Below are 26398 nucleotides of genomic sequence, written 5' to 3'. Positions count from 1 at the left end.
ACCTTCCCGAAGCGTGGAAGCCGGGATGGGGTAACTACCATCCTGACTGATGGACTGCACTAGTTACCCGGGGGAACGGTAAACGGAGAGCAGCTAGGAGGGGATCGCACTCTCGGGGAGCTGGAACCGACATGCTTTCCGCTGCGCCCACCCACGTGAGGTGGTGGTGGATGGTAACTAACTAGTCAACTAGTGGATATGTCACTTTCACTTGGGTTGGTGTGTGGGTGTGTGTTGTTGGAGGTGAGGGGGGAATCCCTCCGTTTTGTGGTGGGGGGGATCAGTGACTTGGCTTGGTTGTACACATGTACATGTACATGTGACCTACGCTCCCTGAGTCGGGACAACAAAGAAAAGAATTACCCTCTCTGGCTTGGAGCTGTTGTCTGTTGTCTTTCTCGTGTTTCTTTTTTGCTGGCTTGATTGGTGTTTGCTCCGTTGCCAAGGGGCAAATAAGAAATGGCAGCACGGTCCCGTAAGTGGGCAAAAAAAAAAACGAAAGAAAAAAAAACTGATGTGTTGCCCGTCAACTTGATCTCTCAGCAGAAGCAAAAGCGGAAAGGTCTGAGCCAGATCCCTGGGACGGGAGACACAAATGAAAAAAGCATCAAGCCCGTCTCGTTTGGGAAGTCGGAAAACGGAAGACGGTTCTTACGTTTGGAGACAGATGGAAGTGAGGAGGTTGCTCGCTCCTTTAGCACAACACGGTGCGAAGTCTGGACCGGGGATTTCTGTACCGATTAGGAAAGGGGATGGAAGGAAGTGGAGTTTCTAGAACAAAAGCAGCTGAACTGCATCAAAGGAACCCACCTGAGAGCCACTGGAGCCACTAAACCCCAAGGGTTCTCGGATTTGATGAAACGTGCAGGATCTGCCTGCCGGGGATGCTTTTGTGGGCAAGACAAAAAAAAAAGCCTCCGGTGCGAGGGCGCCAACAAACAGACGGGGCGACGGGGCGATGGCCAAGATGGGGTACGGTCGCACGGATGGATGGATGGGGATTGTGACGGATCATCGCACGCCAACGACACGCCGTCTTTGTTGAGATCCCCGGCCGAGCCCGAGTGATAGATGCTGGGTGGGTAGGTGTCTTATCGTTAACTACACTAGTTAGACAGGATTGGCAATTGTTGGGCGGGACGGGTCGGAAGGGGAAGTGGGTGCCCTTCCTCTGAATCAAACGCGGAACCCCTAACTGCGCGTGCTGACTTGCGACCCTCTCTCTCTTTGCGACCGACCCATCCCACCGGATCGCTCCGCGGCTGGGGGTCCGGTCATGGGATGGGATGGCGCTCGGGATTAAAGTGGACCGCGCCATGGCGTCGATCGTGCAAAAGCCAGCAGTTAGCGCATGGGGCACCAGGTCCCCCCAAGGCGCGCCCAGGACGCGAGTGATCGCTCAGGGGAAGATCAGTGCGTTAGCGCGCAGTGGCAAGGGATGGCGGCAAGCGTGGGAAGACCACTCGTCATTTCGAGACAATTGCCTAGTGCTGCCGTGATGGGATTCGAAATTTGGTATTTCCGCGTCATGTCATGAAGTGACAGTGAGAGTGAGCGCGTGGTCTGTGGTCCCCGTAACTAATCTGTGGTCCGTGGTCAATTGTCATTTCAAAACGGAAAGGAGTTCCAGGTTAGATCCTCGCACTCCACACCCCCACGCAATTGCGAAACGGGGAGCCTAATGGCATGGATGGATGGATGGCTGGATAGAAGATGGGATGAACGGAAACGCCGTGCGTGTGGCCGTCCATCATGGATGATGCCGAGACGCTCGGTGATGGAAATGGAAGCATTGCTGTGACCTCCCCGAATTTAGAGGAACTGCGTACTTGTACTGCGCGTACATACACAGTACATACATACAATGCTCTACATACCTATAGTAAGAACACTGCTGCCGCACGAGGTCATCATCTCACCTCCTTCGTCCCCCCTGCGAGCCTTGCCGAGCCCTGCCCAGCCCACGCGGCACGATGCACATGGCGGCACAGCTGCGACGCAACGGCGCGATATTGCCCTCCCGCCGCAGTGGCAGTGCAGCATGACCGCAGAGCTGATAATGAAATCGAGTGAACGCCGACGGACGGTCGGACGGTCGGACGCGCGGATCGTGATGATAGCATCCCGGCGCGTGTTGCGTTGGGTGGTTGGTTAGTTATGGTCCTTGGGTCCTGACAGGTCTGGGGGGAAGGGGAGAGAGGATCCCGACATTCCAAAGCGTGGTGTGGGTGGGGTAGGTAATTGGAGAGAGTTGAAGCCCGGCCATGTGTCTCGTGGGTGTGAGCACGTTGAGGGAGGGAATTTAATTTGGAAATGGTGGGCCACCACCCACCGGTGGGCGACGAGATGACCCCAGGCACTGACCCAGGCAGGTACATCCCAAGGTGGTAGGTAGCTGCATAGGTCGTTAACGAGGCCACACCTTACCAGGGGCCCGCCCGGCGGCCGTTCCCGGTGCAGCAGGACCCAGGACCGCAGCCCTGGGAGACTTGTCCGATTTTGCTCCCCTTTATTAAGCGTGCATTAGTGCTCCTCGTGCCTGTGGTGTTTCCCGTGCCCCTGGAACTCGGGGCTTGGCCGACCGAGGAGGGAGGTGAGTTACCAGAATTTGACAAAAGATCCTCACCTGCATGCATGCCATGGTCCAGGGGAGAAAAGGGTAAAACCTGGGTGTTTCGGGGTGGCGATGTGGGATGTGGGATGGATTGATGGTTTCTTTTGTTAACTGGTAGGTACTAGAATTAGTGATTGTGTGTTGCCTCGCAACCCTCTGTCCCGAGCCCCGACTCAGTACAGATTTACTTCGGACAGGAGCCTGCCTCTCCCGTGTAACACAGTCTCGTTTAATCCACCCGTCTCACATCACTTAGTTATTCGCACTTGGTGTGCTCGGTGGCCGCCTATATTACCCAAACCGGCAACATGACCCGGCCCAGACAGCGCGGAGGGGGCTCCGGCTTTCCCGGGCCTTCCAGAAGAACTTCTCCCCCCTAGTGCAGTACCGGCACTCAGAATCCTACCGGGGACATCCGGGAGGAGGAGTCTCGTTCGTCGTGGTCTACACTACTACTAAGGCAGTTAGACGGCGTCACCTTCGTTTCACAACTAGCGCTTCCCGTCCCGTCCCATAGATCCGTCCCATGAATCATGGCGCCTGTCGCTTGTCGCCTGTCGCCGTGCTGACCTTACCACAGCATGCGCGCCCCTGATGACACACACGTCCGTGGTATGGTGTAGTACAACCGCGATGACGCCGGCACTTTGGTGAGCATGGAGTCGGCATCGGCATGACTCCCTTCAACTTGGTGCTTGCTTATTCCGCGAGTATTGGTTTGGTGCGAGTACTCGATGTGGCACTCAAACATGAAAGGAGTCACGAGCCGGATAGACCCGAGGTCCCCATTCGCAGTAGGCCGTTGCCACGAACAACCAACCCCAGTTGTTTTCCCCGTGACACGTGCTGCTATGGACCGCCACCTGATCAACTGCTTCACCAGTCAACTGCTTGTTCCTTGCTGCTTCTGGCCGGGGCGAATCGCACTAGCCTGCGTGAGGGGGGGACTCGCCACGTTGCGCAAGTGTTTGAGCAAATAGAAATTGAATCTCGAATATCCATCACTTCAACTAAGCTCTGAGCTGTGCGGCCACCGCGCATCTTGTAGTGTACATCTTTGTCTAAACACCAGGGGGTATCTTCGTTGTACCTGGATCCAGCCCAGCACCCTTCGTGGCCTGAATGGTAAAACTCCTCCGCTCCAACCATCTTGTGTACAGTATTGAAAACATTGGGTGAAAAAGGAAAAGGGTCGTTGCCGTGGTGTTGGTGGCTCCTCTCCGCGAGGAGACAGAGCCACCTGAGAAAAGAAAAGGTGTTACAGGAGTAAACAAGATAAGGGAAAAGAGTCTATATGCCAAATCAAATCAGTTCTTTTTGCCCGCCCAAGTCTTTCCCATAGAGCCGAAATCCCACAACCCTTGAACAGCAAAAGAAAACGTGTGCTGGCCTCATCGCAGCCAAGACACGACCCGTGCCCCAAAACAAGCATCGATCGAGACCGATTATGACGGCGAGGCGTCGGTAGCCAGAGCCCCCGGGACCGTGGCACCGAGCCAAGCAAATTAGGAGGTCGGAATCGTTGGGGCAGGGAGCCGGTGGCTTCGAGATCCAGGTGTCGTGCCAGCTCGAGGTTGTGTTGGCACCGCACTGTTGATGCGGTACGCAGGAACGGGATGTCAAGTGACATGTGACTAAAGTCACCCCGCCGAAGAAAAAAGAAAAAAAAAAAAAGACCTCCCAAATCCGTCCCGTCTATATCTTTGAACGCCGTGCAATCGAAAAGGAAAACAAAACCGCCGGAATGAAGCCTCCCTTCCTTGCTACTGGGAAGCAAGTGGCCGCGAGCCAAAATGTTTATCGTGCGAGGAATGGTGATTAAAATGTTGTATCGGAATGCGAATGATCCGCGCCATCGGGGACAATAGTCGAAGAATGGCGCAGTGTTGTAGCCGTGATTAAAACCGAGTATCGTAAGAGGTTGAAAGGAGATGTTTGTTGTCGACCATCAGTCGGCCAGGCTGGGCGTCGTGTTGGTGTTGCTGTCCGCACTAAGATTGGTCTATTTGCGCCGATGATCCGCATCGGCGCAAATCAAGCGAAGCGCGGTGCACTCGACGAGACGTTTTACCGAGGCTTGGGCGGCGGCGGCTTGGGGACCCCGGTTGTGTCGTACGCCCCCCGCCCGAAGTTGAAGAATTGTTCTGTTGATGTGACGATCATGGTGGCTGATGTGACGGGTGTGCGCGTGGTGGAGCTAAAACACAAAGGGATACATGTTAGCGACCGAGTCCCAACGCTAATATATAGGCATGTGGATGCAATAGCACAAGGGCCAAAATCGGTGATCTCCCGGACCCAAGGGAACCGGTAATCAAGCCGAAATTACTTCTCAGCTAAGCAGGTCGCGACCGTGACTCACATTTCAAGAAACCTCATCCGGCGACAAGCAGAGACGGAACAAGTGTGGGATTGGTGAAACGCCGAGGCAATGATGCAAGGGAGCGGGCAGCGCTGCCGAATCGTATGCAAGGCCCGATAAGCGCGACTTTGACAGAGCTGTGGATCGAGCTGAAGGCGATACCCGTGGACGCTCGTACGGATTATTCTTGCAACAGTTGGGGGTCCGCGGAATGAGGCGCAGCCGATGTGACAGAAGGTAAAAGAGTCTGGCGCTGGGTGAAGGCGTCTGATGTACCCTCGGGCCTATTCTTCTCAAGGTCGGAAATTATGGCGTGGGTGTTGGTCCTGCGTGTAGTTTCAGGTCCAGTGCTAGGAAGTTGAACAGCGTTACAAGAGGCTAGATCAAGGAGGCTATTGTGCCAAAGGCTGTTAGGAGAGAGGCCTGTGAGGAAGAACCCGGTGAAGAGGGTGAAAGAGCTGTGATGGGAAACCAAGGAAAAGGACAAGATGGGGAAGGGGAGCCGTCGGGCTTATAATAAAGGGATGGGATTGCTGCGAGACCAGGGAAACGAAATGGCAGAGATCTTTTTTCTTACCCTGCCCCTGCTCCTGCACCCCGGACCCTGGTGTTGGCGTCGAGTCCTCAGGTACGGTACCTAGCCGCAATGTACTTTACCCCTGGGGGCCTCTCCGTTACGCGTCTTGGCGGCATGGGGTGGTACCGTTTGCCCAAGCCCGGACGGGCAGCAAACTGCCCTCCTCAGCTCCTCTCACAGTTTGGTCGAGTTCCACCAGAGCGATTCCATTTCAAGGCAGGGTGATGAACGCCTTCGGCGGATTGACCGGGGCATGGGGCGCCTGCTTGTCCCACAACGGAGCTTTGGACGGGGTTTCTGGGTACCTGCGTGCGCTTCAGCTTCAGCTTTACACAGGACTGGGACCTTCGTGAAGGCCGGATGATGTGAGCAGGGCATCGAACGCATGCACACTGTGTCGATGAGACGGTAATACCTGCCAGGCAGAGCGTCAAAGCCACGCTCTGTGATAACTTTGGGCTCTCTGTGATGCGACGACCATAACTCGGGACCCGACAGGTAACACGTCTGCACGGTATTGGTTGTTCATTGCTGCTCGGTGCTCGGCCAACCCTATCGTACCAGCTTTGCATCCCCTTCGTAATGGGTGCCGGTGTCCCAAAATGATTTCCCAGTTGAGAGTGCCCAGGAGTGGGTCCATGTGTCAACGTGAAAACCAAGCCGCTGGGACCTGGATTCTCTTTTCGGAACAGCCGACCGTGGACGCAATATCGCCCGTGCGGTAGACAGAAATTTTTCGCAACAGATCAGCGCGATTAATGAAGGAGATGGGGCGGGCGGATGGGACGGGAAACAGGCGAAAAAAACCAGAGCCGTAAATCACAAACTTCCATTATTCCGTCTGCCTACTAGGTACCTTAGGTAGGTAGGTGCTTAGGAATTGGTACCTACGGAAGGAACCTACCTACCTGGGAAGGAAAGAGGGATCCAGCACAGTACCAGGCACCACTGGCAAAAACACGTGTAGGGCAGGCAGCCCCCAAACACCTCTAAAATGGAAGCAGCTGCAGGGCATGTTCGATAAAAACGGAAAGCATCACCAATGCGCAGTCTAAGATAGGACACACACGAGCTGCAGTTCTCCCAATCCGTCAGATTGTTGGAGTGGTAGGTAACCCTAACATGAAAAAAAAAATGAAATAAAAAAATAACAAGGCACACGGGCGTCATCGCCCAGCCACACACACTTTCGGTCTCCAGCATAATATCTAAACTCGGGTCTCAGTGCACCAAGATGGATGAGCTGTTACATACCTCTCAGCTTTTGTGTGATCCAAAAATTCCAACCGGCAATCATCCCGACTTACCTACCTGGGTTCTGAATTTGGTTTGGGCAAACACAAGAAGGTTCCGGCGCACATTTACGGCTTCGCTTCCGCCCCATGCGTCACAGATAACTCGCATCCGACTCCACCCCCAGTTCCGAATCCCACTGTAGGTATGTAGGTATGTAAAAGAAGCCCGTCTGTCCGTTTTCCTAACACTTCCCGTGATTTGGGTGCCCAACTGGCACGGCAACCTGTGGTCCTGCATCCGCCAGACATCACGACACCTCTGCACGGCCGGATCGACGAGCCATGACCTCGGAAGGCCAAGCCGGGTGTGCTGCCAGCTCCGGACATCGAAACACCAGGAAGTGCGACGACGTAACTACTCGAGACACCCCCCGTCCCACACATACACTCGCACCGAGCGCATCGCCCGGAAGATCCATCCATGCATCTGTGTGCGACATGAGAAGGATCCCTCTGAGGACTGTCGTGGCACTGCATCAAATGCATTCCTATTCTTAGGGCCCCGCCTGATAGCAAAATCGCCCATCCGCCTCAGTGTTGGTTAACTGGAGTCCACGTCTTCTGTTGTCCACCGCGCACGCTTGGGGCTCACTGAGGCTTGGCCCGGCCTCCGGATCGGTAGCTCCGGGTACATGTACGCAACATCGACGGAAACCAGTCAGCCACATGGACCCGGGTCGTCGGTGCCTCTTCGGTTTCTGCCCGCAAGTGAGGGAGCACCGAGTTATCTACCTAACTCGACGGCCTCCTCGATTCGGACCAGAAGATCAGAGTCGGCACGGCCATGCATCACTTAGCATTGTTGGCAGACTAACAAGCGGGCTCCACTCAAACATCGTCAACATCGGTCTGCATGCCCCGCAGCCGCGAACCTCCTGGCGTCCGACACCATGTTGCATGCATCACCCTCTCGGATCTGACCACTAGTCCGTTCCTGGGGCAACTCTGCCCTATAGCATCGTGCACAGCCAGTGATGGGCACCTCATCGAATGCATCTGCCGTCTTGTTGGCGGATATGAGAAAGCCGTCGCCCGCGACATGTTGAAACACGCCCGGGTTTACAACCTCGACCGGATCCGTAGAGTTAAACCCAACACACGCCCGTCCGGAAAGTCAAAAGTTAATGATCCAACCGAGGCTGTGATCTACAGCACCAGGTCAAAGCCGCTGTCCTCTGAGCAGTAACACTCAATTGGCTTGCTCAGGGCTCCGAGTAACACCGGCCATGGCCGGTGCGGGGCGGACCGAACGGAAAGAATGGTACAACTGGACTCTGGGGTGTCTCAACAAGTACCCAAACACCCAAACAAAAAAGATAATGGTTGGTTCCCGACCGAGACGTCACATGCGTCGGAGGCCGGATTGTCTAACTCTGCCAACTAACAGTTAATGGTCCGTTTTCCACGACGTTAAGCAACCCGAGGAATGTGTCGGGCGGCGGCGGCGGGACTCGACCCGGAATCAGGCTCGTGGTCATGCAAATACACACTTTACCATGTGCTGGGTAGTTACAGTGAAAACCTGCTTTTGCGGCAGCGGCCGAGGTGTGGGGGCAGACATCCGATGCCCAGGTCGGATGCCAACATCGCCGTCGGCAAGGCGGCGGTGAGCCAAATCAGATTAATCCCCCCCCGCATGCGACCGATTTGCTGGCGCCGTCCAGCCAAGGTGAAGAGGCTGGAGGCATGCTAAAGAAGCACGCTACATGACAAGGCCGATGCGATGATGCCCAATATCCCACGTTTGCATGTAGGGCGGTAGAAGCGGCGATTGGGATGCATACCTGCGCGTCTCAGAAACCCACTGCAACTCGGCTGAGGGCCCAGACCGACGAAAGAGAACCCGAACGAGCGGGCCATTGAAGCAACATTGACACACGAAAATGGCATTTCGATTGGGGTCCCCGCGTAGTGTTTCAGGCGATAGTGTCACGGGCTCTACGCACGCAGTCGTCTGGGTCGCGTCCGTACACGACAGGTCTTCCAGGCCTTCCCTCTCAGCACATGCGAACTCTCTCTCGCCGAGGCTCGAGCGTTGAGGCCGTACGCATACATCCACACGACGAAAACGAGGCGAGCTGAAAGCTTGTCCGACCGGTTCTTGCCCGGGTATCTGCGAGTCCTCCGGGCTTTTGAGTCACCCCGGCCGAGTTGATCGGAACCGCCAAGTCTCACGAGGTCATCGCCGCCGTTGGGCCGAACTTGGGCTGTACAACCAGGCATGCTCCTGAACGGACCCGAAGTTATCGATATTATAAAGATAAACACGTGCCCGAGACAGCGACTTCCGACCGCAGGACTTGCGGCAAACGCGCTCCTCCTCGACCTCAGTCTCGGCAGTCCCTTTGGCCTTCCCGTCTTTCCCAGACTGTCGGTATCCGCGGTTGCAAAGGCAGACGGTTGATGCCGGATTGCGGACGGGCCAACACCGTCCCTCCTCCGTCTTTGGGAAAACAAAAACACAAAAAAAAAACGGAGGGGTCTATTCGTACCTGGCCTCGCACCGCAAAACAAACCCCCATGCTAAATCTGCATAATCTTTTGGTGGGACTCATCTGACCAAAGCCTGAAGGAGGCGTCGACGGGGGCTAGTTAAAGCGCGGACGGAGCCTATTCCGTCCAGAGAGGATCCCCCCCTTCCCAGTGGCCCGCAGCGGGAGAAAACTTCTAGAAGCCTGCTAACCTGACCGATCCAGGAGAACCCAAGGCGATCGGAAAGCCGAAGTGGACCACCTAGCCACCCATCCCCGCATGCAATCGACGAACACACACAAGGAGAAGGGGCGGTAACCTGGAACGACTCGAACAGTGAAACATTGAGATGCAGACAATCTCTACTGTAGTCAATCCCTCGTGTCGCAAGGCGCCGTATTTGCGACAATCAAACAACTTTGGTCGGGCGTCTCGAAATAGCTGCTGCTGTGCAATGTTGCTAAGAAACGTTGGACTCAGTTCCCTCGGTCGGGCTATCCGCATTCCTTCCGATGTAGAGCTGACACCTAGCTATGTCATGCAGCGGGCATTCATTCGACCCACACAAAGCAGCATCGCCTTCGCGACTCGGTTCCTCAACTCAACGACCCTTCGCTGTCACCCGGCGCACGGCAGAGGATGACGCGGCGACCGAGAAACCCAATGGCATCGTTTTCTGGCACGCTTCCCATCCACGCGAGGCCTCTAGCTCAGCCCAGTGAAATGCCTCGCAGCCCGGTCGGCGTGGTAAATTAAGGGCAATGGCACATGAAAACGTGCTTGGACATAAGCCCCACGGGTCAACCTTCCGGCCCTGGTAATGCCCCACGTGCCATCGTGCCACTCTGAAGCGTTATGCACCGTTGAGGGAAGAAGCGAAAAAGTGAGTTGAGGCACGCGTGCAAGTTTTGGCGAGGGAGGACGTGGCACAGCTAGCTAACCTCGAATCACGGGCTCAGGGCACTTCGTGACTCCCAGTTCGGCGGAAACGGCTTGTCCGTAACTCCAGGTATGTGTCTTTCGGCCGTCGCCTGACGGAGCACGGTACGCCGTACCTTGCAGGCGGAGCCGCGACATCGCCCGGTGAAATAAAGAAAGTCGTACGGAGTATCTGCATTACGTATGCGTACGAACCAAGTACCAATCGAAAGCTCTTCGGGGCCCAACCGGCAGCCGAACCTCAGGAACAGAAGCTCAACCCGATCCCGACTCTGGTCCCCTTTTCACGTTCCAGTACACCGCTGCAGGCGAGGAGTTTGCTTATTCTTTTCCAAAAGCGCAAATCGTGGCGACAAGCTCCAATGGGAGTTGGGCTGGCTGCGGTTTGTTGAATCTCAGGGGCAGTACAGTCCAGGCATGTAAGGACATTGGATGCAAAGCTCGAACAGCTCCCCTGAAACCCAAGACCGGCCCGGCACCCTGTGCGGATCCAGCCGACTAGGTTGCGAAGGCGAGGCGGGCGCTTGGGGAGATCTTCTTATTGATCCACTGCCAACCACTGACAAACGGCCGTCGTCACCGTGCAGGTGCAATGAGGCTTCCCTGGCGCATTCGAATCACATCATGTGACGAGTCGGTTGGCGGTTGCATCTGCGAATAATCGGTCGCCCGACAGCTCGATGTCTCTCGCCCAACGGCCACTCACAAGGCTCTTCTCTGCCTGCGTGTTGGGCTTCGCGGCCGGAACTTGCCACGCACACAAGAGGCGCTTCGGATTCAGCAAACAGCAAGACGAGCCCGAAAACGGCATGATGCTTCCGAGCTTGGCAAGCCATGTCTCTGATATCGCCGCCGTCAGATATGACAGAGACAAAAAAACGATGGATCGATCGCGGCCCCAACTTGTCGTCTCAGATCGTGCATGCCGGCAATCAGTTTTGTTGCCAATTTGGGCAAGGATGGACGAACAAAGAGCAGGGCCGTTCCCCAAATGCTAATTATCACGCATTACCATCAACAAAAGCCCCCTTCAGGGACACGGTCATCCGTCAGAGCTAACGGCCGTTACGAGGTTCTCGTTCCTTACTTAAAACGGAAGCCGGGTAATGAGCAGGACCCCACCGCTTCGCTTCGGTAAACTCAGATCCAAATTTCCAGAAAACCCAACGGAACATCACGCGGCGATGCGACTAGGCTCATTGGAGCTCGCTCCCAGACCCTCGGCGACCAAAACTCCACTAGGGGCGCCGTCCCGGGGCATGTCTGCAATGTGGCTTCGGCCCTGAGGGGATGTGGGAGCGTCCTTGGGAGCCTGGGTGGTGTTGCATGGATCGATGAAACTGGCCCGGGCGCTGCGGCGCTGCAGCACTACTCCAATCCACTACGGAGCCCCGAGAGAAAGAGCTTGCGGCGCGTTTTGCAAATTCCCAAGTGAGCGTGACGGGAAGCTCCCAGCTGGACGCATTGCCCACCGTTCACGCTAGCGCAGGCACGCACGGCCCGGGCGAGATGAACTGACAGGGGCTGCCACGGGTACCAATCGCTGCAGGTACTCCGTGCGGCGCAACGCAGAGAACATTTCTGGAAGCCTGTCGCCCTGCGTGGTGTGGAAGGATGGCCCAGGGATTGTGCCACACATGGCTCACCTCACCGGTCCCCCCAGCAGCCCAGCCAGCCATCTTGATTCGGTCACAGTTTCCAAACGCGACCTCTGATGAACAAAGCACTGTGACCTCACCTTGCTTCACCGAATCCACCAACCCCCTGACGTCGCATCCTGAACGTTCCCAACCGTCGAACGGCGCCGCGTGGGACCGGGGAAGGATTCCGCTTTCAGTTGTCAACCATGTCAACCCACATGAACATTCTGCCGAGCATTGCGTTCGTCGTTCGTTCATTAAACTTTTCTTCTTTTTTTCCCCGACTTCGCCAAGGATGTTTTCTTTGCTGGGTTGGCTGGCTGGCCCATGACACGCGAGGAACGAGCACCCGGCTCGGCGGGTTACATACCCTACCAGCCCAACAAATTGACACCCCCATGACGCGTTTCATCCCCGAGCGTCTAGCAGTATTCACCGTCCTCCGTTAGTTGACGTTAACTAGCTAGCCTCCTAACTAGCGTCCATACGTTCCCGGCCGCCCAAAGGCCCGAATACTCGGGAAACCTGGGGTTCGGCTGATTCAGGCCCAAAGCAGCTGCCGTGCCAAGGGCCGTGGTCGCCGGCCACGTTTTATTATCCCCTTCACCATCTCCTCGGGCAGCCTTGCCGGTCGCCTAATGCCACTAATTTGCCCGTTAGTTTGTCGTTGCCATCGTCGTTGCCATCGGCGGGAAGGCGGCGGAAAACAGGGAAAAACTGATAGCCAGCAGATCTATCCATAACCCCTGTGTTTCGGCTTTAGCGATCGTTTTGTTTCCTCCTTTTTTCCCTCCTTTTTTTTCTCTCCGTCATTTATCACCTCGCCACCACGCACGGCCTTGCCGTTCGGGCGGCAGGGTACGAAGTAACCCTCCTGGTATCCTCGGGCTTCTGGAAAACCCCTCAGAAGGTCGAGGCGCAAACGCTCATATTCTTCAGCTTCTGTAACAAAACTACGATGCACGTATCCGTTGGTTGACATGGGGGTTGTCAGGGCTACCAATCGCCTGAGCGCCATCAGCCCGCACTCCCCCCAAGCCCAAGACGGACGGCTGGGCGGGTACGAAACGAATAACTATCTGACCACCGTTGAACCCAACAAACAACAAACGAACGACGATTGCCGAGGCCCTGTCCCGGTCCGCTCGGTAGCCCGAACGAGTCATAACCCTGGCTGTCAATCCATCCTTCCAAAATCCCATCCCCCCGTCGTGTCGTGGAAACTCCCGCCAACCATAGCGGCAACCACATGCTGACACCCAGCTGATCTGAGTGCACGAAAATTTTTACTGCGGCGCTCGGGCTTCTTCTTTCCAAGAGCGGGCTTCCATGCGAACTAATTACCGCCCACTGGGCGAACTAGCTTGACCGGCGCATTTTCCCATCTCGATAGTTAAGGCCGTGCGGTGCGGGCGGATCAGCTGAACACGCTCGGGGCCCTCGCCTTGGGTACGAGATCCGTGGATGGATGGGTCTGTGTGTTTGGTGATGAGTGAATATTCTCGACCGGTGAGAAAACCGCCGTGTGATTTACGATGTGCCGGTTGATTTTCTCGGCCCGAACGAGCAATCGGGGGGCTTTCCGAGAAGGGTCGTGTTTGCTGGTTGTGTGCTGTGTGGCGTGCGCGGCACTGCTGCTGGGGCGGAGGGAGATCATACTGTGAATGACACCACTTGCTTGTAGTTGTTGTATGTACCTGGTTGCCGGGCGGGTGGACCGAGGTGAAGGTCAAAGCTGTGCCGGGACGGTTTGGGAAAACCTTTTGCTGCTGCCAGGTCTGGCTTCTCGGAACCACCGGGTGCCAGGTATGGACTGGCCCAAGTACAGAAGTTCCTGGGTTCAGTTTCCGTGGAAGAACGGAACTCCGAGGCCGAGTGGCTTGCAGGATTTCTGCCAGTGGCACATTGTAAACAACCAGAACCACGCTACGGGGGAGCCAGAGTTTACATCTTGGTTGGCCTTACCAATGAGATGAACATTCCTTTCAGGCGATGTCGCATCATCTTGGCACCGGGAAGTACAGTAACATACTTACTTATCAACGTCTTCTACACAATATGAGCCTCTCTCATCTCCCGAGTCCAGAGTCAATAGAAACAACCCTATCTGTCAACCGTGCAAGTAACCTGACCACCTCCCACGCTTCAACCAACCTCCATCTCCTTCAAACCCACCATCAACTCAGCATTCAACACCTCCTCGAAAACAACCAACCTTGAGAACATCAAAAACAAAAACGACAACGAACCAAAAGCAAAAGAATTGCGTCAGCCGCGAATCGAACGCGGGGCCCATCGATGGCAACGATGGATTTTACCACTAAACCACTGACGCTGTGGAGGAGATGTTTCCTGATTGGGAAGGTAGGTGTGGATGCTTGCCTATCTTCGTTGCAGGAACTGCAGCAGCAGGAGAAACGATAGTAGGAGGGGAAACAACAACATCCTCGTCCGCCCCTTGGTTGTCTTGCCATCCATGTTGAGAGGATGAAACGAGAAATTTAGGCGTTGGTTGTGAGGGTGTCAGGTATCATTGTGTCTACTGGGTGTGGAAATATTTCCGCAGTACCGAGGTAAAGGTGGATGAGCAGCACTTAACTGGTTGCATGGTAGGTTGGGTTGTGATGTTGCGAGCGAGAAACAAGACCTGTTTTGTGTTTACATTATCCGAGTGTTGTGGCGATGAAGGCGATGGTTGGCTAATTCTGGGCTACTGACTCTGCTAGTTGTCAAATGTTAAATACTACATAGAAGTTTAAGCCTGCAGGTAACTCGGCATGCCGTTATGTTTCTTCCGCCATGGCGTTGTCGAAAGGAAGGTATTTGACGAGATGTTGTTCACGAAAAGGAGGAGGCTATCTTCATATCGATTGATTGTACATGCCGGCGACATTCCTCGAGTTGATATTCTTCATACAACTGCCATCATCTTTAATGTGCTCTCCGACACTTCATGATGCACGAGCCGGGTCATAGAAGATGCTTCAAACAAAATTTTATTCTCGCTCTCCCTACCACCATCCCGAAACATGCGCAACGAGAAAGTAACGCATACCACCAGTAACTAGATGACGGGACGGGGCATATGGGACTGGCGTAGTGCTATCTCGTCGAGGGAACCAGGGGAATCGAGGCAAATGTCAACTGCAACCTCCCATGTATGGTAAAAAAGCCTCTTGTCCCCTCCCTTGCCCTTCATTTCCGGGTGCCAAACCCCCTCAAAACCCAGTGTCATAACGCCTGGCTGATGAAAGATCAAAAAAAGAAAAAAAAGGAGTAAATACTCAAATTAAAACAGGATCGAAAAGAACAAAAGCGGAGGGCCATCGATGTCCAGTCCCCAAGCCTCCCGGTCGAGCCTTTCTCAAAAAGCGGCATTTTCTGCCTATAGGCGTCCCACGTGTCACATCCCAGGACGGAAGGGCGCCAATCGTATTCATTATCCGTGTCCCATGATAGAGGACAACCTCTTTTCTTTTTCTTCCTGCCGTGTCTCATCCCGCAGATGGAAGACTAGGCTGTCCCTCGTTGCTGCGTGGCTGAGGACAACATGCCGACAAAAAAACTATCGTTCGTCCCCCATGTCACACGCGAACGAGAAAGTTTGCGTTCTTTTGGATTGGCCATTCAAGGAGGGGGTTTGGTGCCGGGGGTGGTGTGCAAAACTCGGTTCGCAGTGTTGACGCGTTCCGAAGTTGGGCGAAAGTGCATGGTGCTGACAAGAGGGGGTTCTAGCTCCTGTCCCTTGGGCCTGAAGCGTCCAGTTTCAGGTACGCCTCTTGTATTGCCTTGGCCTCGATGCCGTCGAGTTCGAGTGCTGTGACCCAGTCCCTCAACTGGATGTTCTTCCCCTTCTCTTTATCCTCGCGCCATGTGCCGAGCCGGGGGTATCTCGGGTCGGATGTGAGGGTTGTCTTCTCTGGTGCCTTTGCGGCATCGCCTACAGCAGCCGAGCTGGCCTCGCCCGCACTGGCTCTCGGCGTGTTGGCGCCACTGCCCGATTTTTTCATCCAGGAGTACTCCTTCTTCTTCCGACCGAAACCGCCCATGAGAGTGCTGAGGGTCTGGTTGGTGCTGGCTGTGCTGGAGGCTTCGGCCAACCTAGCGGCGGCCATGCCCTTCTTGAGTTCCTTTTTAGACGGTGCCTTGGCCACAGAATCGGCCTCGGGCGCCGCTCCAGCGCCGGGCGTGCCGGGAGCCGTAGAGCCGGCCCGGGATCCGGCAGGTGCGGACTCGGGATTGAGTCGCTTCTGGCGCTTCTGAAGCCTTGCTTCCTCCGCATCGCGGTCGGTCTTTGCGCCGTCACGAACAGCCTCCATGAGGTTCCTTGGGCCATGCTTAGCACCCTTATGCGACGCCGAGCCATGGGATGCATATGCGTCAAAGGAACCTGTGACAGCACGTTAACAAGAGCACAGACAAAACAAGACAATTGTACCGTACGTTTTCGTGGATTCAAGGCCGCAGCGCCTTCGGGGCCATCCGGAAGAGAATCCAGTCCGGTCCGGAGAGGCACTGCGACGTCGGCCCATTCGGCGGGTATCTCTCCATGGGACGTAGTTTGGCGATGAATGGCGACGGTGTCGGCATCCTCGATCAGCTCTCTCACGCGATGCTTGGTGGCGACGGACAAAAGCGCCAGCTGATCAACGAGGTAGGCGTCATGGGGGATGAACGAGCCCGTGGTTGCCACCATCGCGCCGTTGGGGCCGAGCTTCGTGCTCACGGTAACCTTGGGAGGGGGGAACTCCTGAGGAGGCCTGAGCTTGCCGGCAGGGTTTGCGTTCTTTAGGTCGAGATTTACGCCCAGCCCATGCTCTTTGGCAATCTTCTCGACGCGGTGGTGCAAATTAGCGATCATGAGGAAGGGATTCATGATCTCGGCCGTGCGCAGGGCAGCAAGCCTGTGAGCTGCGTCGTCCCAAACTTTCTGAGCCACCTCGGCCTCATAAGCCTCCTGGCTGAGAGTAGCGACGGCTTCGCCGGGTTGATTTGCCAATCCCGCCCCATAGAAGGAGCCCTTATTCCCAGGGGCATTGGCGGGCGCGCCGGTTCTCGCATCTTGGGTGAATGTACCGGCGTAAAACTCGGCTAGGTATTGCTCTTCGGCGCGGAGATCGATGCCGGTCCCGGCGAGCGAGTCGGCCACATCGTACTCGATTTCCTTAGCAGGGGGCTTTGACGGAGGCCCCATCGTGCCGGGGGTAGGGAGAGACGGCGGTACAATTGGCGCCATGGTTGCGGTCGTGTACTGCTGAGAACCAGGAGGAGTCGGTGCGGCCGCGGGTCCCGGGGGCGCCGGTGACGTAGGGTACGAAGGCCGAGTCTCGGGGAGCGATAGGACCGGTGTCTGCACGGGCGCCTGCGCGGCGTTGCCATTCGCGTACGGGGCGTTGTTGTACTGCTGAGTCGCTGCGGGCGCGGCAAGATTAGAGTAGCCCGGCGAGGCGACGGGCGTCGGGGATGCGGCGGGCATCTGTGGGCTGGCGGTATAGGACGTCGCGCCGTACGGCGATTGAAGAGGTGGAGGGGAAGTCGGCGAAGTGCGCGGTCGCTTGTTCGGAGGCATCGCATAACCCGGTTGAGGTTGAGGTTGGGGCGCTGCGGCCGGCGATGGCGAGTGATGCGGCGGCGAGTAGGATGGTCGCTGCTGCATTTGAGGCATCTGCATTTGCTGCATCTGCTGCATTTGTTGCATTTGTTGCAAATGAGGAACTTGGTGGGGTGGCGCCTGGGGCGCTTGCGATTGTGGTTGTGCCATGGTGGGCAATACGCGATCGGATTTCGCCGTTTTATTGTTCGGGTAGGTGAGATGGCGGAAGCAAAGGTTGGTAGAGAAGGCGATGTCGGTCGGTTTGTAGGTGGAGGAATTGGGAACGAGGCACACGCCGATGATTTCGGTTGCGGAGAGTGATGTAAAAAAAAGGCGAACTCGGGTGAAGTAGTCGAGATTTTGATTCTGAACCTTAGAAAGATCCAACGGTCACCGGGCCGCCTCCAAAACCGTTAGTTCACCCGGGCGGGCACACCCTGCGTTCGCCGGCCAAAGTTCCCTCCGCTCAGCCCATCCGGTGGTTTCCCTTCGCTGATCGGCGCAAATCAAATCGACGGTATTGTTGTAGAGTCGCTGGTCACGCGATGGTTGCGGACTCGGTGGAATCGATGGAGTTGTGAGGGCAGGCGCGACGGAAACGGGGCCTATCGCTCTTGCTGCGGTCGGGTTCAAAATCAGAAACAGCTGCCTCGACGCCGAGTCTGTCGCGTCCGGATTGGTCACGTGGAAAGGCTAGGCTATTCTGTTGCTGGGTTTGGTCAGTTGCTGGTGGGGCTTTTGTTGGTCTTGGCTTTCAAACGTGTTTGTGGAAAGGAAAGAGCCGCAGGGTTGCAACGGCCAGCCTTTTTGACCTCGACTCAAACCTGCCGCATCGCTTTCCCTTCCTATTGTCCTGATCGATTCCCACTCTGAATAGGCTCACTGAATGGCAGAACCAACCGCTATATCTACCATTGTGGATATCTGAATTTCGGCGTTTCGAACTGCGATTTCCACTATTCCTCCGAAAAATAATTATTGAAAAGTTGCAGCATCCAACATTGCATCGCTGGCACTAAGTCGCATGAAAGAAAACGCGATTGCTTTCTTGGCTGATTGACCGTTTGATCGATTAACCGGATCCGTCGAGCCCGTGTACTGGGCCAACACAGATCGCCACTAGACATCTAATCATCAAACTAACCCGCCTTCCCCGGAAATTTCATCACACACCATGGCTTCTAAACGGAAGGCGTCGGCTATGGCATCGGCCGCACCGGAGGAGCCCGTTGATCCCGCCGATGAGCTTATGTTCCTCTGTCTAGGTGGCGGCAACGAGGTCGGCCGATCCTGTCATATCATCCAGTACAAAGGGAAGACAGTCATGGTGCGTGGTCCTGTTGTCACTCCAGAATCTCAGAAATAGCAGCTGGTCTCGTTCCGCTAACATGAACTCGCCCTCCATAGCTTGATGCTGGCCAACATCCTGCCTACGATGGTCTGGCGGCCCTCCCGTTTTTTGACGACTTTGACCTCAGCACTGTAGACGTGCTCCTCATCAGCCAGTAAGTATTTTGTGTGACTTCCCATGTCTACTAGCACGAGTCTTGCGGCGTTTGGCTTTGGGCAACGGCCACGGGGAGAGGCGGGTTCACCTAGAGGTTGGACTATCGAGTCGCCGCGGCTGCCGTAGAGGCCCCGAGGCTTCTTTGCCGCTCCGCAGCATGTATCATCCATGCCTTCATGTGTGTATTCAGAGATATCAAAATACAAAATCATGTCGCCCTTGCCCACCGTTGCTCTCCGCCTGCCCGCCGCGCGCCGCTGCATGCCCCTATGTGAAGAATCCATATACCATCTCCGTCCCTCCTCGAGACGATCCTGACTGACGGGGGCAGTTTCCATATCGATCATGCGGCCTCACTGCCCTACGTCTTAGCCAAGACGAATTTCCGTGGCCGTGTCTTCATGACGCATCCCACCAAGGCCATCTACAAATGGCTGATCCAAGACAGCGTGCGGGTCGGCAACACCTCGTCGAATCCGACCACCCAGCTCGTCTACACTGAGCAGGATCATCTCAACACGTTCCCAATGATCGAGGCCATTGATTATCATACGACCCACACCATCTCGTCCATCCGCATCACTCCCTACCCGGCCGGTCATGTTCTTGGCGCCGCCATGTTCCTGATCGAGATTGCTGGCCTCAACATCCTCTTCACAGGCGACTACTCTCGGGAGCAAGATCGGCATCTGGTGTCGGCCGAAGTGCCCAAGGGCGTCAGGGTCGACGTGCTCATCACCGAGTCGACCTATGGTATCGCATCTCACGTCCCCCGACTGGAGAGAGAGCAGGCGTTGATGAAGTCGATCACCGGCGTTCTGAACCGTGGCGGTCGAGTGCTCATGCCCGTGTTTGCTCTAGGTCGTGCCCAAGAGCTGCTGCTCATTCTCGACGAGTATTGGGGCAAGCACAGGGACTACCAAAGATACCCCATTTACTACGCCAGCAACCTCGCTCGCAAGTGCATGCTGGTGTACCAGACATACGTCGGCGCCATGAATGACAACATCAAGCGGCTGTTTCGTGAACGCATGGCCGAGGCAGAGGCATCCGGCGACGGCGCCGGCAAGGGCGGGCCCTGGGACTTCAAGTTCATCCGCTCGCTCAAGAGTATTGACCGTTTCGAAGATGTCGGCGGCTGCGTCATGCTTGCTAGCCCTGGTATGCTGCAGAATGGCGTGAGCCGAGAGCTGCTTGAGAGGTGGGCGCCCAGCGAGAAGAACGGCGTCATTATAACGGGTTATAGCGTTGAGGGCACTATGGCCAAGCAGATTATGCAGGAGCCCGAACAGATCCAGGCAGTCATGACAAGGAGCTCCGCCGGAGGGAGGCGGGCCCCTGGCGGTGATTCTGAGAAGGTCATGATCCCGCGTCGCTGCACAGTCCAAGAATACTCGTTTGCCGCCCACGTTGATGGCACCGAGAATAGGGAGTTTATTGAGGAGGTCTCCGCTCCGGTCGTGGTAAGTGCCCTGCACTAGCAATTTTCATCTGAAGTTGACTGACGCATCGCAATGTAGATTCTTGTTCACGGCGAGGTACACAACATGATGCGCCTGAAATCAAAGCTGCTATCCCTCAATGCGAACAAGACGGACAAAGTAAAAGTTTTCAGCCCGCGCAATTGCGAAGAGCTCCGCATCCCTTTCAAGACAGACAAGACGGCCAAGGTTGTCGGCAAATTAGCATCGATCCCGCAGCCTATGAAGATAGCCGCGGACGACTCAGAAGAACCACAGCTCATCACTGGCGTGCTGGTCCAGAACGACTTCAAGATGTCACTGATGGCGCCCGAGGATCTCCGAGAGTACGCCGGCCTCACGACCACCACCATCGCTTGCAAGCAGCGACTCAAGCTAAGCGCGGCGGGGGTTGACTTGATTAAATGGGGCCTCGAGGGCACTTTTGGCAGCATCGAGGAGCTGCCGGAGACAAAACAACCCCAGAAGAACGGCACAAACGGCGACGACGCAGATAACGACGCGAAGATGGAGGACGCAGACGAAGAATTTCCCATCGACCAAGTCGTCGCCGCCTACCTAGTCATGGGCTGTGTGACAGTCCGCTACCGCACCAGCGGCGAGGTGGAACTTGAATGGGAAGGTAACATGCTCAACGACGGCATTGCCGACGCCGTCATGGCTGTCCTCCTCGGCATCGAAAGCAGTCCTGCTGCAGTGAAGCGTAAGCCTACCCATCCCCCTCGCGAGGCTGTCTCTCTAACAATCGCTTCATCCAGGTTCCGCAAGCAAACACTCCCACTCTCACGGACACGACTCTGCCGACGCCGACATCATCACCCTCCCTCACCGCAACCTACACGCCACGCTCTCCCCCGAAGAACGCCTCGAGCGCCTCATGATGTTCCTTGAAGCCCAATTCGGCGCCGACAACGTCTCCCCCATCGCCGAGCCCAAGCTCCCACCACTCTCCCCCACACCCGCCACCACCGCCCCCGCAGCCGAAAACCCCAACCCCAACCCCAATTCCAACTCCGGCGGCTCCTCAATGGACGTCTCCTCCGCCTCGTCCGACGACGAAAACAGCAACGAAAACAACGAGAAGCGCCAGGCGCAGCGCCAGCAGGCCGAGCTGGCCCGGCTACACAAGCTGGGGATCCCCGTGCCCGGGGTGCGCGTCAAGGTCGACAAGATGGAGGCGCGCGTGTGGCTGGAGGCGCTCGAGGTGGAGTGCGGGAACCGTGTGTTTGCGGACCGTGTGCGTGCGGTGGTGGAGCGGGCGGTGGAGGTTACTGCGCCGCTTTGGGGGTGATTGGGGAGGGGTGGGTATCTGTGGTGGTGGTTTGTGTTGGGTTGGGTTGGGGGTGGGAAGGAAGTTGGATGGGAGGGGTTGATGGGGTTGATGAGGTTGATGAGACGAGGAGGGGGACGGAGCGTGGATGGCGGGCGTTTTTCTATTTGGAGGTATTTCGCTACACCATATGTTGTATCTTTATTATTCCTACCTACTTGTTTTGAGCGAGGTGGCCAGTGAGTCCGAGGTGAATCTATATCTGTTGCTAGGGATCCCGCCACTAGACACTACCTGATGCATGGTATCGTAGCTCTGGTAATCTGGCACTTCTCTCTAACTGGACGGCTGCTACGTCAACTTCACGGCCAGCGGATAGATTGTTACGTCTTCCAACCAAATCATCCGTCAATTCGACAAGGTATCTATCTATATATGACATCCCCTTCAACATGCAGGCCTCCGTAAATCAAGCGAATTATAAACCGGGAATCACCCTGAAATACTCAACATGAGCAAACCTTTTCTCGGAAATGATCCTTGTCCAGAAATTTGAATCCAAACACCCGAGAAAGCAAACCACGAATGTCCTGGTAGAATAAGTACCGGCAAGCCATGCCACCTCAAAAGCACGCCGCAAACTTCCCAAATTCCCCTTGAAACCTCAAATCCACCCCAGAGAAGAAAAAAATACGGTTCCGTAGAGGCTCGCTTCGTAAATCATCCAACCCATCCCCTAGCATTCAACTAACCTCGTCTTCGTTAGCCAGCCAATCCCCGTCACCTCGGGCTCAGCGCGCCGCCCCTGGCCGTCGACGCGGTACTGTTCTGGCCCCTCTTCAGCGCCCGGAGCTCCTCCTCCAGCTTTCGCCGTCTCGCTTGTTCCTCCTGTAATATGGTTAGTTTTGGGGTCCCCAGTATAAGATGGCCGGCCCTGGGGCAGAGTCGGGGGAAAAAAGTAAAGAAAAAGACTCACCCTCATCTCCTCCTGGAATTTCTTCCTCTCCTCCTTCATCACCCCCCTAAACTGCTTACTCAACTCACTAGCCCCCGCGCCCGCCCTGCTCGCACCGCCACCAGCAGCACCGCCCGGACTAGGCACCTTCAACCGCTCGACATCGAGCTCCTCCTGCACGCGGCTCAGCCTCTCGCCCAGCCTACCCACCTCCACCTCCAGCTCCCCCTTCAAGCCCATGACCTCATCCAACTTCCCCTCAATCTCGAGGCGCTCGCGCTCCGCGGCGATCGACTCGCGCGTGATGTCCTCGAGGTCGCGCAGGGCGTTCTCGAGCTCGGCGCGCAGGCGCACGATGGTGTTGTTGAGCTCCTCGGACTGGGACGAGTTGGAGAGGGCGGCGGCCTCGGCGGCGCGCTGCTTGCGCGAGCCGTACGCGCCGTCGAGCTCGGCCTTGGCGAAGGCGACCTCGGTCTTGAGCTCCACCACCATCATGTTCATGCGGTCCAGCTCGTCGTCCTTGGCCTGCAGCGCGCGCTGGAGCTCCGAGGCGTCGGCTGAGGCGGATGCGGACGCGTCCGAGGCTGAGTGGAGCTGTTTTTGGAGGGTGGCTAGTTCGGCTTCCGCGGCTGCTCGCGCCGTGTGGGAGTCGGCGAGCTGGGTCTGTGTCGCGGCGATGGAGGCTTCGGCTTGGGCGAGGCGGGACTGGGCTTCGCGGACTTCGGCCTCGAGAGCGGCGATCCGGGTGGTGCGGGCTTGGAGCTGGTCTTGGGTGGATTTGGTGGAGGAGACCGAGGCGGCTTCGTTGGCGGCCGTCGTCTTTTGGAGCGTGTCCATGTCGGCGAGGACCTTCTGGAGCTGGGCTTGGGCGTCGGCGGCGGCGCGCTCGGCTTCGTCGAGAATGTGGTGGGTCTGCTCGAGCTCTTCGGATTTGGCTTGGAGCTCGCGGTCCTTCTCCGACTCGCTGCGGTTGTTGAGCTCGCGTTGCTGCTTGATTTGCCGCTGGAGGATGTATTTCTGCTCCCGGAGACCAGTTGCCTGCGCGTACATCCACTGAACCTTGGTCGAGAAGGCTTGCAAGGAGTACGGTTCGTTGGTGTCGCCGTCGAACTCGTTGCTCGACAGCTCGTCGTCGTCGTCTGCGCCGCCTTGGCCCAGGGCGCGGTTTTGCCGGCGGGCTGCTTTCTGTTGCTCGATCTCGGCGTAGCCCGATTGGATGATCTCCCACAGGCCCATCAGTACCGCATCGACTTGGTCGATGTCCTGCTTCTTGGCTGAAACAGAGGACGACGCCTCGAGTGCCCGCGAGAGCTCCGAGCCGACTGTCTTGAGAGCATCTTCGAGGTAGTCGAGTTGCTCGTCCAAAGTGCCTTCAGGAGCTGGCGGTGAATCGGCGTTTGACTGTTGCAGCACGTCTTGTACCTTTCGGGCGAGTGCCTGGACACGCATGCTGAGATGGTCGATAGACGCCTCCGCCTGGTCAAGCGAGGATACGATTGTCGCGTTTTCTGCTGACGTTGCCGATGCTTCGGTTGCGAGCAACTTCTGCTCTTCCGCGGCTGTGGCAAGACCCCGTTCCATGTACTCTAGCTGGGCCGGAAGCGTTTCGCCAGAGCCGCCGACTGCTTCTGGGCTGCTGAATCCACCATTCTTTGCCGGGTTGGAGGCCACGACCATATCACGGAGCTTACGATTCAAGACCTCCAATCTCGCCTCGGTATCTGCGATGGCCTGAATTTGACTTGCGCTCTGGGCCCGGAGGGCGTCGGTCTCGGCACTCATCTGCTGCTCGATAGCCTTGAGCCGCGAGTCGGCGTCCTTGTACCGGTTGGTCTCATCCATCATCCGCGACGTTTCGCCTCGGATGCGGTCGTTCTCGTCTGTGGCCTTAGCGTGTTCGTCTCTAAGCTGCCGTTCCCTTTCTTGAAGTTGTGCAACTTCGTCCCTGGAGCGCGCATGATCCTGCTTGAATTGCTCTTCTGCAGCGGCCAGCTGTGCGAGTTGATCCTGAACCTGGGAGAACTCCTTTTTCAGCTGTTGTTCCGCCGTCTTCAGCTGTATGTTTTCTTCTAGGATGCGCTCATTCTCCTCCTTCACTTTCTCGATTTCCTCACGCAGCTCCCTCATCTGAGCGTTCTGCTCCCGGATAGGTGACTTGAGCGGGATCTCGATGGCGTTCTTGCGAGGAAGCGCAGCGGGGCCGTCTGCTTGGTCCAGATGCAAGTAGAGGTTCTTATCGAAGTCGAGGTCGCCGTTGGGAATCTCCATGCTATTGCGAGTGTTGGTGTAGGTGTAAAGGCTCTCGGGGCTCCCAGGAATGCCGTTCATCATGGGTCCAACCGGCACCTGCCCTGACTTCTTCGAAGAGGCGCGGTGCGTCATCTGCAATATACCAGCCGTGTGCTGAAGGAGCCGCCTCTGGGGCTCCATGAGGCGTTTCTCTAGCGAGAATAATTCCGTTGCAAGCTCCTCACAGCGACGCTCACTCGCTAGCTTCTCCATCTCGGCCTCCTTGGCCGAATCGCTCATGCGGTTGCCCAGCAGACTCCTCCTCTTGCCCTCAGTCTTGGATGGCGAATACAGCCTGGCCATGGAAATCGCAGCATCGCGGTACTTGGACTGGATCGCAAGGTTCGCGCGGGCCTGCTCGATGCGCATCGAGAGCGACTGCATCTGCTTCTTGATATGATCCACTTCTTCCTGCGACAAGATCTCGTAGGTTTTGCTGTCGGAGAGGGCGGTTTCGGTAAGCAGGTGGACTTGGATCGGGTCTTTTAGATCGACCAGGGCGGAACTCTGCGGCCGGCTCTCGTTCGACTGCACAACAAGTCTCGATTAGACAACGATACTTGATTCCGGGACAGGGGCTTGAAGTCTCGTACGGGGTTGTATCTTGGCTTCTCCCTCTCGAAACCATTGAGAATATCCTTCCTATAACCCTCCACCAGTGCTTTTCCCGTGGGCGTCACGACAGGAGGCATTCCAGGAAGGGGTACCCTCCCTGGAGAGCCGAAGCTATTCCCACTGCTCCTTTGACCCAACCCCCCTCCCGCCGGGCCGCCTAACCTCATAGCCGCGCCGTTCATCGTGTGTGTATGGAAAGCGTGGGTTGAATATTAATAATGGATTTTCCAGAAAGGCATTATGCAAAGAAAGAATCCGGGCCTAAGGAAATTCGAAGCCCGACTCGTGTGCAGCAGGACCTGAGGAGCACTTCCAACTATGAATCCATGCGTCACGGCAAGGCCGGGCTCTAGTTGTCGTCGGAGTTTGGATGTTCGTGGATGCGACTGGGAGGGACCGGCGTGGGAGACGGGGAAAGTGACGGGCAAAGTGACGGGCGGACCGAGTTCTCAATTTCGGGAGCAAGCGCGCGACGGGAAGTCTGTCTGGGGCAAAAGAAGGGGATGCAACGCGAAAGTGGGTATCGATCCCTGAAACCAGGTCACACTCAGGTACACTGGCAAACTGGGCAGGTAGGGATGTCTTCGACTCGCACGCGCACGTGGAAATTAGGCCGTGCAGGATGGAGGGAAAGCGGGCCAAACTGTTTGGTCGATGAGATGGAGTCTCGTCTGATGTAAAAAAGGACAAAGAGACAAACCGGGCGCAAAAAGAAGGCCGATCCGCTGTATAAAAGACCGGGGTACTTCGTAACAATCACTGATTTTGGGCATGGAACTTCGACGACTG

The 26398-nt window shown here is 56.4% G+C and overlaps 4 protein-coding genes and 1 non-coding gene across 5 annotated transcripts; 1 reads left to right on the top strand and 4 right to left on the bottom strand.

Moving 5' to 3' along the window:
• Positions 1–1077: 1077 nt before the first annotated feature.
• On the bottom strand, positions 1078–2491 carry F5144DRAFT_402084 (uncharacterized protein). The gene is made up of 2 exons (XM_066784844.1): positions 1920–2491; positions 1078–1578 (listed from the first exon to the last, which is right to left on the bottom strand). Exons 1-2 carry the CDS (start codon positions 2376–2378, stop codon positions 1411–1413), a joined length of 627 nt encoding a protein of 208 aa, XP_066638323.1. The 5' UTR covers positions 2379–2491; the 3' UTR covers positions 1078–1410.
• Positions 2492–14163: 11672 nt separating this feature from the next.
• Positions 14164–14234, bottom strand: F5144DRAFT_t181. The gene has a single exon. It is a non-coding gene; the product is annotated as a tRNA-Gly (tRNA).
• Positions 14235–15606: 1372 nt separating this feature from the next.
• Positions 15607–18153, bottom strand: F5144DRAFT_401962 (uncharacterized protein). Its single transcript, XM_066784843.1, has 2 exons — positions 16343–18153; positions 15607–16289 (listed from the first exon to the last, which is right to left on the bottom strand). The coding sequence occupies exons 1-2, from the start codon at positions 17658–17660 to the stop codon at positions 15631–15633; spliced, it is 1977 nt and encodes a 658-aa protein (XP_066638322.1). The 5' UTR covers positions 17661–18153; the 3' UTR covers positions 15607–15630.
• A 513-nt stretch (positions 18154–18666) lies between these two features.
• F5144DRAFT_552211 (beta-lactamase-like protein) lies at positions 18667–21771 on the top strand (the record flags this gene model as incomplete). The annotated part of the gene is made up of 5 exons (XM_066787726.1): positions 18667–18819; positions 18900–18997; positions 19331–20462; positions 20520–21183; positions 21239–21771. 5 exons carry the CDS (start codon positions 18667–18669, stop codon positions 21769–21771), a joined length of 2580 nt encoding a protein of 859 aa, XP_066638321.1.
• A 759-nt stretch (positions 21772–22530) lies between these two features.
• F5144DRAFT_596717 (Up-regulated during septation-domain-containing protein) lies at positions 22531–25791 on the bottom strand (the record flags this gene model as incomplete). The annotated part of the gene is made up of 3 exons (XM_066790826.1): positions 22531–22638; positions 22727–25522; positions 25588–25791. The coding sequence occupies 3 exons, from the start codon at positions 25789–25791 to the stop codon at positions 22531–22533; spliced, it is 3108 nt and encodes a 1035-aa protein (XP_066638320.1).
• Between the last annotated feature and the right edge of the window lie 607 nt (positions 25792–26398).

Source organism: Chaetomium tenue (assembly GCF_020726465.1).
Source record: "Chaetomium tenue strain MPI-SDFR-AT-0079 chromosome Unknown F5144scaffold_8, whole genome shotgun sequence".
Lineage (NCBI taxonomy): Eukaryota > Fungi > Ascomycota > Sordariomycetes > Sordariales > Chaetomiaceae > Chaetomium > Chaetomium tenue.
Note: the sequence above shows the minus strand (reverse complement) of the source record. Positions and strands in the feature narration are given on the sequence as shown.